General features: G+C 36.7%; 2 protein-coding genes across 2 annotated transcripts; both read right to left on the reverse strand.

The window, feature by feature from the left end:
• Positions 1-3: 3 nt before the first annotated feature.
• Positions 4-6539, reverse strand: neil1 (nei-like DNA glycosylase 1). The gene is made up of 10 exons (XM_008412241.2): positions 6347-6539; positions 4175-4656; positions 3973-4092; positions 2901-3009; positions 2713-2806; positions 2525-2646; positions 2413-2440; positions 468-538; positions 199-397; positions 4-108 (listed from the first exon to the last, which is right to left on the reverse strand). The coding sequence occupies exons 1-10, from the start codon at positions 6458-6460 to the stop codon at positions 62-64; spliced, it is 1386 nt and encodes a 461-aa protein (XP_008410463.1). The 5' UTR covers positions 6461-6539; the 3' UTR covers positions 4-61.
• A 444-nt stretch (positions 6540-6983) lies between these two features.
• Positions 6984-8832, reverse strand: commd4 (COMM domain containing 4). Its single transcript, XM_008412239.2, has 8 exons — positions 8743-8832; positions 8398-8469; positions 8263-8328; positions 8131-8170; positions 7831-7950; positions 7562-7642; positions 7253-7429; positions 6984-7164 (listed from the first exon to the last, which is right to left on the reverse strand). The coding sequence occupies exons 1-8, from the start codon at positions 8743-8745 to the stop codon at positions 7124-7126; spliced, it is 600 nt and encodes a 199-aa protein (XP_008410461.1). The 5' UTR covers positions 8746-8832; the 3' UTR covers positions 6984-7123.
• Positions 8833-14260: the final 5428 nt, after the last annotated feature.

Consider the following 14260-nt stretch of genomic DNA (forward strand, 5'->3'; position numbering starts at 1 on the left):
GAGTTTTTATTTTTAAAAAAAAAAGTATAAAATTATTTTATAGAAAGATTTGGCTCCACGTTTATTTGCTGTTTTTTCTGGTTACTCTCCCACTTCGTCTCTCTCTGCCTGCAATGACAAGCATGGAAAAGAATTTTCAAACTCATTTTACAAAAAAAATAAAGCATTTTTAAATGTGACCTAATCCCAGGTGTTTACCTGCAGCAGCTTCTACACTGCTACTTTTCTTTCTACGTGCACTTGACTTGGTTTCACTCTGCGGTGTTCCTTCCTGAGTCTTTTCAGCTTTTCGTCTCTTTGAAACGACTTCCTTCAGATGTGTGGGATTTTCTTTTTTGGGGGTTTCCTTTTTGACCACCCTTTTCTTTGTTGTGCTCTCTTTCATGCTTTTGGCCACCTGAATAAAGGAAACTAGTGTTACTAACAGTTCACACAGACTAAGGCTTTGAGCAGTTAGTGACTTTTACCTTTTTCTTCTCTGTATAATCATGGTCATCATCCTTCTTTGCCCACTTTTTTTTCTTGGGTGATTTTGAATCTTCAGCGGGGGAAAGAAATCGAGTTATGTATGATTCAGTTGTTGCACTCACTCAGCCACAGAATCATTATTCCCCCCAAGAATAATGATTCTGTAGAAATTACAGAATCATTATTCTTGGGGGGAATATCCAGCTACTTTGCAACAAATGTATAATCAGAAATAATGCCCTTAAGTAGTTCATTTTCATAACTGCGCATTCTGCCATTGTAAAATGGAGCACTAAAAAAATACTTGAATAAAGTGACTGCAGATTGTCCCTTATAGTAAAAATTTTAGACTGGCTTTCCTATTAAGCTTTGTTTTTCTCTAATGTAAAGGGATTTCCTCCAGTTGCAATCCTCTTGTGCTGCAGATAACAAATAAGCTTTGCAGGATGGAGCCTCGTTATGTACCTTGTTTGTTTTTCTTACACTTTATCCCATATTTCAATCAGACCGAGATCCTGTTAAAGCTTGAGTTAATTCGCCTTTCCTGAACAAAAGTTAATGCTCTTCACTCAGCTGTATGAATTTTTTTGTTAAACCTTTCTACTGATGGCGGGGGAAAAGTGTCAAAAATGTCAGTGTCTACCTGTGTATTCACTGCATCTGTCCTGCATGCAGACCTTCATCATCAATGATAACATTTTTAGGAACATTTTAAAACTGAAGTTAATTTATTTCAGTAAGTCAATAAAGAACTCTCATATTTCAAGTGTTTATCCATTTGATTTATGATTACACCATAGTTTACGGTTTATGGCTAAAAAGAAACCCAGTTTACTTTTTTCAGAAAATATTACTATAAAAAAATATTGAAATATTAAAATGTCAAATCACAATTATCTAACAATTACAAAACAAGTTGGCAAAACAAGGAAGTGGGAGGAAAAGTGGCTGAAAAAGGGCGTATGCAAACACAGGGGGAGCTGCAAACTTGAAAGGATTTCACAGTAATGCCCATTCAAGAGTTTCAGGAAGGCTCAAAATGTTTAGACTGCAGACCTGCCATGGGCTAAAACACACAGTCAAAAGCTACATCTGCACATTCCTTGTGTTCAGGAACTTCTTAATCGGAGGCAGACAATGTGAAAAAGGACTGCTCTGCTCAGTGGACCAACATTCTCTTAAGTGCTCAGATTCTACAAGAAATGTGAAGAAGCCTGAAATCTGAGTTACTGGTATGAAGATCCCAAAGGCAACGATGACCGAAATCTGCTGGTGTTGGTCCACTTTATTTTATCAACTCCCACGTCAGCACATTTCATCAGTGTCGCAGGCAGACTGACTCCCTTCCACACTGCAGTGATGCAAAAACTTCATGCAAAAAGGAGCTGCAACGAAGTATTGAGTACATGTTCTATACAGTTTATTGATATACTTTTAAACAGGTTGACATGTCTGTTTTACAAATGCCTTTGTGTTTTTAGTCGTACATAATATTCTGATAAGTGAAACTGAACCTAGGAATTTCTTTAGCTGTAATCATCAATAATAATCAAAATGTCCAAAAATGAACACTTGAAACACACTGTGTGAGTATAAGTTTCACTGTTTGAAGTAAATGACTGAAATAAATTAGCTTTATAGTATTATTCTAATTTACTGAGATATACCTGTACCTAGATTTTTCTGTTTTACAACATAAACGTACATTTTAGACACAGGTGATTGTGGATTTTCCTTCAATCATTTCAACTTTAAGCTCTATTGTTAAGGTTCTGTCTCCAGTGAGTCAGTCGGTACTCTTGTGTTTTAGAAATGCAATTTAAAGGGATTTCCATATTTTCATTCAGATATAGCAATGTTTTCCCCTATACCTGATCTGATCAAAATAATGTGATTTTGTTATTTTTAGGTTATGAGGGTTGTGCATTTAGGTGTAATATTTACCTTTGGGTGCCATGGGCCCTGGGTCTCCCTGGAACAGATCAGAATATTAAATTTTTACAATAAGTTGAAACTTCATTCTAAAAAAAAATACCCAATTGTCCCATTTACTCGCCTTAAACCACATTGTTCTGCCATTGTGGTCCCGAACTGATTTCATTCCATCAACATAATAACACCGCAGCCATGTCTCAAAGGCAGAGTAGTCCATCTTCTCAGGGTCGTAGCCCTTACCGCCTATTACAGAAAATTTATCTTAAGATTGTAAGGGAGGAACTGGACAGGAAATGAATCAGAACCCACCTAAGCTGACGACCTCCAGAGGAACTGTATGACAAAGTCTGAGGACATCCCCTGCCTCCCGTTTCATTCCTTTCTTTTTAGCCCTCTCTGGAGTCTTTTAGGAAGATTAACAGTAATTCATGTTAGAATAAAAAAAAAATGCTGAAGTTTCTCAGGAAAACAAAAGTGAGCCCGTTTCTCTTTTTCACCGTTGTGTCTGTGATCTCGTCTTTCACTGGCTTCCCGTTCTCAAAATCATCCTCTGACTCAAGGCCTTCCAATGCGTCTCTCGCACACACAAACGGTGGGATATTCAACCTAGGACAGAAGCAAATACAGTACTGCAATTGTTTGACAAAACAAAAACAAAAAAAAAAAACTTTTTTGCTTTGAAAATTTGAAGACACGCCCTCATACAGAGACAAAAAGCCATTCATATTGTGCGTGTATCAAACTAACGTTGGAATTTGTGAAAAAATGAAAATGCGTGCTTGGTTCAGTCTGTTTTTCCAATGAACAAAGCCACCTTGTTTCTTATAGGAAGAAGGTTGGAAGAAAGGAACCTTTCCGGGTACAAAAACATATTATTGAGTCTGGCACAAACCTGATTTATTGCTTTTAATTTAATTTGTTTTAAGAAATATTTTTGAATGTATGTAAATGTTACAAAGCAGTCTGATGTGATAATTGCCCTCAACAGCAAATGGAGGGAAAGTTCATCTTACTTAAATTTGCTTTGTTTACTTAATCTTCCTAATTTAATTTAGAAAATTAAACACGTTGGATAAATTCATAAAAATGTTTGCACTTCAATCTCTGATTTTAGATGATTATAGGTCAACGCTTAGAACTATTGCTTCAAAACTGCTAATATTGCAAAAGACCAATATCATAATGGGATTTTTAGTACAAGATCATTGATCTTCTACAGGATGTGTCAACTCAGTATTGGTTTGGGCTTCTTTTGCATCAAAACAGTGTGGAACGGAGGTGATCGTAACAGTATAAGCTGAGCTTGCTTTGTAACTTGGCTTACTGAAGTGTCACACATGCATTTTTTATGATCATTTTTCAAAGATGGACGATGGACCTGCAGATTGTTAATCAGGAACAAATTATTTGAAGATTAATAGATAAAACTTGGTAATTATTACAGGATTGTTGTCAGAACGGCATTTCTTATAATCTGGATTTGTGAGCATGTTGCTTTAGTGTTTAAAAATTTGCCGAGCTTCACACGCGTGTGAAATATGTCATGTTATTTTCATGCATGTTCATCACCTGTACAGGATTTCAGCTCTCAAATAGTTCCCAATACCATTGAAGTACTTTTGGTTCAGCAGGACCTCACAAATTGGGCGATCAAAAGCCCGATCGCTCAGATGAGACAAGACATTCTCCCTGCAAAGACGATTGCAAAGATCAATCTGAAAGCAGGATTTGTTATAAGTTGTAGACCGGTCACATTCTCGGCATTACAAACCTGAAACTCTTGTACTCAAACATGATGCAGGGCCCTCTGTCAGGCTGCCAGGTGCCATTGGGTTGCCAGCTGCCAAACCTTCGTGTGTCTACAAAGCTCAGCACTCTGCGAGGCTTCTCCTTGGTGTAGAAACGTAGATGGGCATGTTTAGGAACTTCGTCCTCTGACGTAAAGCGGAAAAAACCCGACATCCCGAAGCGAAAGACTATGTCCATATGTTGATCTGCCTGTCCACCTTTTGATCGCCGCTTCCCACCGTCGTCACTCTTCATGGGCGTCAAAGTCAACTTCACTTCCTTCCCTCTGGAAGTGGCTGTGATGCGGTACGAATCACAGGTGAAGGCCACTTCTGGATTTTTGCTGACTTCAGATTTTATAACCGGTCCACTAAAGACCACTCCATCACACATTTTGTTTACGTACAGGCTGGCCAAGTGGAGTTCGGGTCCCTCGGGCATTCTGATGGAACAAGTGAAGATGTGCTGCAGAGGAAGAGAATTGGATAATGGTCAATAGAGTTCCATGCAAAAGTATCCGCTGAACGTTTAACCTTTTTTTTGTAACCACATAGGGATGTCCCATGTCAAACTTAGTGAATCATTATAAAATGGAAAATGTGAATCTATTTTGTAGTTTTTTTTAAGAAATAAAAAATATTTTGTTTTGCATTAATTTGTATTCAAAGCCCTAATTCAATACATTTAGAATCATATTTTGCTGCAAAACCATTTGTGTTTTAAGTTCATTCTCAACCAACTTGTGTGTTTGCCCAGTCTTTTTTGCAAAATAGCTCAAGCTCAATCATACTGAGTGTTGTGTCTACTCTTAAGTGTTGTAAAGCTTGCCATAAATTAGGTCAAAGTCCAGTCAAAGTCTGGACTTTGACTGGGCCTTTCTAGCACATGAACAGGCTTTGATCTTAGCCATTTTATTGTACTTCTGGTTGTATATCCGGGGCTGTTGTTTTGAAGGTAGAACTCTGACCCAGTATCTTTTTGAGCTTCCAGTCCAGGGGCCTTCAGCTCTGGACTTTGAAGGTCAGTGTATTGTACTTTATAACCTGCTAAACAGAAGCATGCTGTCTCAACCATGTTTCTCGGTAGGGATGGTGTGTTCAGAGTGATGTCCAGTTAGCCGTCTCCCACACGTTGTATTTGCATGTAGACCAAAAGCTCTATTGTGGTTTTATGGTTTTCTTTCATGGCTGCACAGTGGCAGTATTGATTTGCAGCAATACTGGGACTCTTGGCCTGGAATCCCAGTATTGCTGCATGGAGTTTGCATGTTCTCCCTGTGCATGCATGGGTTCTCTCCAGATACACTGGCTTTCTCCCACAGTTCAAAAATATGACTAGGAACAGCTTTATTCTTCACACTCATAACTGCCAGATTTGTGGAGTTTTGTTTGTCAGCACATTATTCACATCCAGGTGTCATGAGTACTAGCTGCTTCTATAATTGATGCTCTCCAACTAAGCAGTGCTTTCCTTACACTTGTGTTGGTCTATCGACAGATTATCAATAAAATACATTGAAGTTTGTCGCCGTTATAAGACTGTGCAAATTAATCAAGTTCACGAAAAGCAGCACTATGAACTTTTAGCATGAAGTGTGCTTTATAAATTAAATTTATTGGTTGATTGATCCATCCATCCATTCATTTTCTTTCACCCTTGTCCCTCAGTGGGATCGGGAGGGTTGCTGGTGCCCATCTCCAGCTAACGTTCCGGGCGAGAGGCGGGGAACACCCTGGACAGGTCGCCAGCCTGGTTGATTGATTTGTAGCACATTTCAGCAGCAAGGTAGTTCGAAGTGATTTACATCATAAAAACATACACACAAAAAACCAAAAGCTAATGTTGTAAGGCACTGAATATCGTCTGTCACAATAAAACAGAACACGGAATCCACTGATAAAAACAGACTTCACACTAAAGCCCCCTCCTTGTGCTGAATGAAGTGAAGTGGACTAACAAATCATCCAGCAACGATCCAAAAACACTCTGAACGAGTCAAATAAAGCTTATTTATAAAAATATAGAATAAAAAAAAAATCTGAAATTCAGATGCACACTAAATATTTTTTTCTCTTTGTTTAACCCGAGCAATGCTTTCTGTGTAGTGTAAAGAGACAACATTGTATTTATTGTGGAATTTGCATGCAACACTCACCCAAACCAGGAAGCCGTTTACGGGTAAAATCGGGGATTGTTTAGAGCAGGCACGTATATCTGCGATGTATATTTCAACGAATATGTGCTTTTTTGTTGCTAATTGGTAAAACATAAACCCTAAGACCTTTGCAGCATGCGTTTGTTACCAAACAAGTTATGCAATCGCTGTCGCTCCGAAATGATGAATCTCGCGAGATGTAGCTTGTTTAGTAAAGAAAAAAAATTACCATGCAAATTGATCGTTCTTTATCTTTTCAACAAATTGAAATAGCTTTAAAATTAATAAAGTTTGTATCTTTAAGCAATTTTTTCTTTGTATCTTTTTTGCAGAAATGGCACGGCAGATAAATTATGTTTGCATCTAAACCAGATGCATTATGGGATATGTAGGAAATGATTGCGCAAAGTTGCGTTAACTTTTTTAATGTGCTTTCTTCACAAGGAAGCATTTAAAAAAAACAACAAAAAAATTATATATATACACGATTCAAACAAAATCATGTCAAAAATTATAATTATTACAAAAAAGAAAAAAATGCCTATGTCTATTGTTGGTTAAGGGATAAATTATAGCCAAAGAAAATTCAACCAAATACTAGCAAAGTGGGTGAAATACACAACTAAGTATCATTACATTCAAGTAAGACATTAAACTTTATTTTAACATGAACAAATTCAAGCAAATAATACTGTACAAGATGCAAATATGGCACTTTTGGCAGTTCATCAGCATCATTTGTATCTCGCTCCTGATCAAAGGTTTGTTCTTCATTCTTCATTGTAGTGCATTCATCATTGCCTGTGCTTGTTTGAGCTCTGTGAAGCAGACACCACATTGTTATTGCAATGAAGACATTTTTAGAAAAAGAAAACATGACCAGAAAAGGGGTAAAAAAATACAAACCAGTAAGCAAAACTCTGAACTTATCCGGAGAAATGGACACTACGGTTGTGTCAGAGGAGCCTGGCTCTGTTCCTTGTGTCTGCAGTTTAAGATGTACCAGAGGTTCATTTACTTCTCTTAGTTCACTGGAGCTCAGAGTGTAATCGACACGCCAGGAAACTGAGTCGAGTCTTCTCACTGCAGTTCATGACAGGGCAAATTGCACACCTCAGTAAGTGCTCAGTCGGCAACTTCCAAGCAGACAGCAATCGTCATCAAAAACATTCACGTTCTATTTCATAAATAAGGGAGGCTGACAAAAAGACTTACATCTCAAGCTGGTATCTCTTAGTTTGTCTTGAAGAGCACAATGCTTGTCTTCATAGGACTTACAAAGCCCCGTGGCATGTTCTATGGAAGTACATTTTTTTTTATAAATAGATTTAAGGAACAGATGCATTTTTATGACAAATAAAAATCTAAAAACCCCAATGACCTTAGCATTTGAGGAAACACAACAATAATGAACCATAAAATAATGTCTTAATGGACCACAAAACCTGATGCAATCCAGCAGAATAACCATGCCAAGCACAAACCTTTAGGCAAGCCAAGTTGCTGCAGCTCACTGGACAGAGACTCACTATCAACATCATGTTTTGCAGCACTGGACAAAATAAAGCTGAGCACTGCCACAGTAGCTTTGATGTCTCCGCTTTCTAAAAAAAAAACAAAAAAAAAAAACAAGATCATAAATGCTAAATGATCATTTAATGTTAAATGAACATACTCCAGTGCTAAAGTTTTGCATTCATTACATCAAGCATGTTCCAGAGTAATAACAGGAGAAATAACATGCAATCTGATAACAGTTTTAAATGTATTGAGGGGACACATACCAAACTTTGCATCTGCAGTCAGCTTTCCAACTTTGTCATACTGCAATAAGAAAGACGGCACATCTAACTGTTAAGTCTGGTGCATATTATATATATTTAGATGATTATGAGTAAGCGTATCCAACATCTTACATCTATACCCTCGCCCAGTAAATCCTTCAACACTTGAGCACAAAGGAGTTTCATCTTCACGCTCGACTGTATAAAAATGGAGTAGAAAATTAGCATTTTATATTACATTTCCTGAGCATCAACTTAGCTACTTACAATCTTTGCTAATGTGCTGATTTCGGCCAGAACCCAATCTGGGCAGTCGAGATCCCCACAGAACCGGAACCGCTGCAGAACACAGACAACCGAATGAGTTGTTGTTCGGCAACAAACAAGATGTACTTACTGTGACAACAGCAGGTTTGTATCACGGGATGCTATTGTTATTAGCTTAGCATGCTAGCTACATGAAAGCTATCTTAAATGGCAACTCTGCTCAGTTGACTTAACTAGCATTAAAATCGGTGAAAAACATACAGTGCCAACGTTTCTGCTAATTTTGCTAACTCATAAATAGAAAGCATTTTGTAAAAATAACAATAATCATGAATGGGTTATTACCATTTGAGTAGCTCACTGGACGGACAGTCGGACGGACAGTCACAATGACGTCACAATGACGTTTCAATACGTGACACGTGATTCTTCCGCCGTCAATTTCAGCACTACCCTGTATACTCCGTAACGTGAGGTAAAATATTTTATTTATTAAAATGAGATTACCGTAGATTAAAATCATTTAACTTGGACAAAACGTCTGTTTTTTTTTTTTTTATCAGTCAAGAGGTGACCCAATGTGGTGACCGTCATTGCTGTACGGTTTGTGACAGGGCCGTGCAGAGACCACTAAAGGGGCAGGTGCTCAGCAACAAAAAAAGGGCACATCTTACCGCATTCTAGGACAGAATATGAACAAAGCCACTCAGCTTTCAGAGTTTAATAAACAATAATAAATTACAAAAATGTGACATGTACAATCAAATCTAAAGAACATCTCCATATAGAGCATACAACTATGTCTATGTAAGATATTTTATTAGTAATTTCTTTCTGCGGGTCTATTTTGTTATAGGAAAGTATTGCAATATTCAAACCCGCAATTTAGCAAAATATGTAAATCAGAGCTAAACCACCAGACATATTTTGTCTTTACAGAATTACACTATTAAAAATATAAATAAGGGCACAATGCAACCTTTTAGTGGACTGTAATCTGTAAAAAAAAGAGCTGCCTGTTTGCTGCAGATGAAGATGGTCCATCAGGAAAACAGAGCTGCATCAAACTTTAACGTGGAACTGCAGAAAAACGAAAAAAAAAAAAACAAAAGCAAACATTGAATTGTTTGCTTTTGTTAAGTCTGATGTAGGCTTTTCTCATGTCACCATGAGAAAAGCCTACTGAGTTTTGCTTAAAAAAACTTTTTTAAACATTTAAATCATATTCGTCTCATGAAGTGCATTTTTTTGCAAAACAAACTTATTTTGCATGTCAGAAATCTTTTCTTTATATTCTAAGTTTTTGTTGGAGTCAAAGTTTTGCTTGTGATTCTTATATGACGTCTTGAGCAGGGCCTAAAATCGCAACAATGATGTGTGCAAATAAAAGTTTATGTTTGGCAAATAACTTTAAGTTCACAAGACAAAAATTAGTTATTTAATTTAAAAAAGTTTTTTAAACAAAGCGATTTGTTTTTTAAAAAAGAAATCCTTACAATTCCAAAAGTTTTGATTACAATTTTATTTTACTTAACTGAGGTTAGTTTTTTGTTTCCATTGAATAATTGGGAAAACAAATTTAACTGCATACTCTGCGAACCAGACCCTAAACTTAAAAGTCTGGATTGAGTGTTTTCCCCTTCATTAATGACACACTTTTATTACATTCATTATATCTATCATGGTAATTCAGGGTGAGTTATTTTTAATTCTAAATGAATATCCTTGTTGTACTTTTATTTAAGTGCTATTCTCCTTCAAGACACATTTACCTAACGCTAGAATAAATGAAATGTACATTATGTAGTAAAGGGCGATGTGCCCTTATTGCATAAGCGATACTGAAGAATGACTGATATCATTAAAGATACAGGGAAGGAGCTTTTCAGTTATCTTGCTTTGCTAGCAAAGTCTTTAGCTAGCAGCTAGCTAATAGCACACCAACAACAGCCTAATGTCTGTATGATAAAAATACTGAATTGGTAGATAAGAACAGTTTCTCCTCACCTGGCTGTCTCCTCCTGCTCAGTAGTTCTTCAGAGAAAGGCAGACGCAGAGGCCTGTCGGTGTCTGTTGTATTTAATTACCTCTCTGCTTAAACCGTGACTCCGAGCTGAAAATAATAATACAAAAAAAATAAAATTAAATAAAAATAAAAATGGACCAAAAGGGCACTTTGGGGCAAGGAGCAAAAAGGGCAGTTGCTCAAGCACCCCCAGTCCCCCCCTCTGCACGTGCCTGGTTTGTGACGTTTAAGAACATGTCTAGGTTAGATATCCTAATACATTAAACTTCTGCCCTGTGATTGGCTGATTGGCTGATTGGCTGATTTGCCTTTTGCGTTAACAAACGTCTGACTAGCCATATGAAATGGTTTTGGAACGTTTTAATTCTTTCCTCAAAAATACTCTTGGGCATGCTGATACCATACCACCTGAGGGAATTCTCCAGGAAGACAGCTAAACTAAACAGTGAGTGGATAGAATGATGTTGTACAAGGTAGAAATGAACAAATATGGCTTGTATTTTGGGTTCTTGTTAATAGCAACCCTGATAATAATGTCAAAATGTTTGGTTTGCTCAATAATGTATTCACTTTTCGATACCTTCATTGGTAATCTACAATATTAAGTGTCAATGAAATATTTATATAATATAATGTTTGTTGTGACTTTTTTACACTTATATGTTGTTCAGTATAGTTTGCATAAATGACTGATTTACTATTATATGTTAAGCATAATTTACATGATGATTATTATTAATTGAATTGAACATGGTAGTTTATAATTACAAAGGTGAAGTGAAATATATTTAAGTGCGAGACATGATTTATTTGAATAGATATTATTTTGAAGAATGCTTAACAGGATCTGGTTGTGTTTTGTCACTATCTTGCTTTTGTTGATTTTTGGTTGTTAGGTAATGAACAGCTGTTGCCGTTATCAGCTGCTGCCGTTTTTCTCTTCAATAAAAACTGAACAGAAAGGTTCAGTAAAAGACATACGAGCCTCCGTCTTGTTTGAAGAAGCTTTACTCCGTAACAATGTTATTTTCACCCTGTCTAAAGCTCCTCACATTTTGGGAGGATTGTTTTAGGACCTGGATGCCAAACAAACTACAGTATGTACAATAATGTGTGGAGTGACTATAAAAATAAAGAGACTTTGTTCACTGAAAGCAATCCAGCATTTATTTTTCTTCTTTTGTTGCCTCAACTCTTCATGGAGCTCTGCCATCTCAGTGCTGGTAGCTCTTCCTCCTGAAGGAGATCCAGTTGTTCTGACGGTTCTCCTCATCGTTCACCATCATGTCAGCCATGTTCCTCTTCTTTCGTTTATTTATTTAAATAAATGTACTTAAATAACAGCTACTGAGGTGGTAGTTACATACACAGAAGGAATTATTTAAAACAGACATGTTACTTTATAGATGTAAACACTTGTATTTTTAACAAGCAGGTCAGCCCCGAAAAAAAGCCGGTGGAAAAGTTTGGAAAGCGAGCCGAGTAGAGCCGGGTAAAGCCGAGCCGGTGGAAATGGGGCATATGTTTCTTGGGAACGCTTTGGGATTCCCCCAGAAAAGCTGGAACAAGTGGCTGGGGAGGGGGTAGTCTGAGCCTCCCTTTTAAAGCTGCTACCCCCGTGACCCGACCCCGGATAAGCTGAAGAAAATGGACGGACGGACAGACGGACGGACAGACGGATGGATGGATGGATGGAAAGACTGACTGACTTTTTCATCTCTGAGTCAATTCTGGAACTCTGGCCTTCAGTTGAATCCTATGAATCGATAAATATTTTGTCCCTTATACTTACTTTTTGTAAATTATAAATTTTTAACAGTGGCTTAACTGGAAATGAATCAATATTGACTTAAAGTAAAAAAAAAATAAAAAATCCTGGTAAACTGTAACCTCCTTAATCCCAGACAGATTACAAGCATTGATCTTAGTCCTGCTGTCTCAACTGTCAGGTTTTATGTATTGAATTAGATAAAAATGTCTCACACTGTGTGTTATTTTTTTTTTTACATGAAACTCACATTTTAAAATCATTTAGATTTTAACTTTGACCTGAATTGTAAGTTGTGTATTACAACCAATGTTTCAGTTCACAAGTAAAACATGCTATCAATTTCTGACAGCTTTATTTCTTACAAATACACAAGAAATAAACTCTAGTTTACATATGCAATTCCTCTACTGTCACAGCATTTTCTCACCACATACACATAAATTCCCGGAAATCAGAAAAAAAAAATCAATTTCACAATTCATTTTCTTTTTGTATATAATATATTAAATAGGATATTACTGTGGCAATATAAACATTTCACATTAGAGTTATCCTCAACATCTTAACATCCATGTCTTTGTTTGACTTAATATTTTCTAAACAATTCAAAAATAATTTTCCTCGGAATGTCTTATATCTCTTCTTGTGTAAATGCTCTTGTGTGGCTCAAGGTCATGATAGTTGTCCGAGGGAGACGGCGTGATGCATGATTCAGATGGTTCCTTAAATGAAATATCAAAATACTTCGTCAACAGGCTTTTTTTAGTGACAAACCACAAGACTGGATACAAAGGACTGTTAAAATGTAGATGTGTTTAAAACTGGAAGGATGTCAGGGGCAGATGTTTTTTTTTTTTTTTTTCGATGATTCACCCTCAGATATTATTGTAAGGTAATTTTATTTATTTAGCACATTTTCAGCAACAAGGCAATTCAAAGTGCTTCAGATGAGTTAAAAGGAAATACAAACAAAATAACAAACCAAAGGAAAAAAAGAGGAAAGAAAACTAATTTAATGTTGTTCTAAACTAAGTGCTCCCGTTCAAGGTTGCTAAATATCTAATTCCATTTCTAAATAGCGAGTGGGGAAAATTTTCAATTTCCTTTTACTTAAGGGAAAATATTATGCATTAACAACAAATGATAGAAAGTTCTTCAATATGGAAGATAAGTTAAAGGTACCAGATAAATATTTCAAAAACCTGCACTGTGTTTCGATATAAGGCTTGTGTTACATTAAGAGTGGATTGCTGATTTTGCTAGTGCATTTTTAGTAAATAACAAATAAGATGCATTTTACATGACAGTTACATGATTACTAATTCAAACTATAAGCATTCCTAAACCATCAATTCAAATATATCTGTGCTTTTGACACAGACAATGATTTCTGAAAAGTCAGACAGCTGCAGTTGATCCTTACTGTTTCATGTTCTCTGTTTCTGTAGTTTTCTACTTATCGTATAGTTCTAATCTACCATGGATTTCCAGAATCAGAAATAAACATGGAGAAGCAGCAGTTGTGTTTTCATTCTTCTCAAACACAGAAAAAAACAGAAAACGAAAACATTTTGAAACCCTGTGAGAAATCAAGGCTAAAGACTATTTCGCTTAGAGCTGCATGGGATTAACAGTAACTGGGGCATAATTTATTGTGGTCTGCATTTTAAATTTTCTTCTTGCATGTAGATCCTAGTTGTGGATTCAAAACGATTACCCGTCTGGAGTAATAACATCTATCTTTGCTGTTTTTATTTTTTTTTTTTTTGTTGCCATTTTTTTAAATAGAAGTAGGGGGGGGGGATGACAGACAGATGAGAAATACCACAAGTTCATCAAATGAAGAGGAAAAACGGATCTTAGCTCTCTTTTTCCCAGAGAATGTTGAAATGATTTTACCCAAAGCAGCGGTGAATAAGTCTCATCTTCAGGAGATAGGCTACCATCTTGCAACTTTTAGACGCATCCCTGCTCCAGCACGCATGACTCACGTAGCCTCATCAGCAATTATTCCGCTCTGCAGAGATCTGGTAATGACTTTATGGCAGGTGTTAGAGAAGGGGCGC

Source organism: Poecilia reticulata, linkage group LG6 (assembly GCF_000633615.1).
Source record: "Poecilia reticulata strain Guanapo linkage group LG6, Guppy_female_1.0+MT, whole genome shotgun sequence".
NCBI classification, from domain to species: domain Eukaryota; kingdom Metazoa; phylum Chordata; class Actinopteri; order Cyprinodontiformes; family Poeciliidae; genus Poecilia; species Poecilia reticulata.

What these genes read in the sequence shown, in the direction of transcription:
- neil1 (XM_008412241.2), bottom strand. Translation starts at nt 6,460, where the DNA reads ATGTTTTACCAATTAGCAACAAAAAAGCACATATTCGTTGAAATATAC. An exon ending in TAAACGGCTTCCTGGTTTGG is followed by an intron (nt 4,657 to 6,346) that starts GTGAGTGTTGCA and finishes CTTCCTCTGCAG; the next exon opens with CACATCTTCACTTGTTCCAT. An exon ending in ATTATACAGAGAAGAAAAAG is followed by an intron (nt 398 to 467) that starts GTAAAAGTCACT and finishes TCCTTTATTCAG; the next exon opens with GTGGCCAAAAGCATGAAAGA.
- commd4 (XM_008412239.2), bottom strand. An exon ending in TCAGCACATTAGCAAAGATT is followed by an intron (nt 8,329 to 8,397) that starts GTAAGTAGCTAA and finishes ATTTTTATACAG; the next exon opens with TCGAGCGTGAAGATGAAACT. An exon ending in GCAACTTGGCTTGCCTAAAG is followed by an intron (nt 7,643 to 7,830) that starts GTTTGTGCTTGG and finishes GTACTTCCATAG; the next exon opens with AACATGCCACGGGGCTTTGT.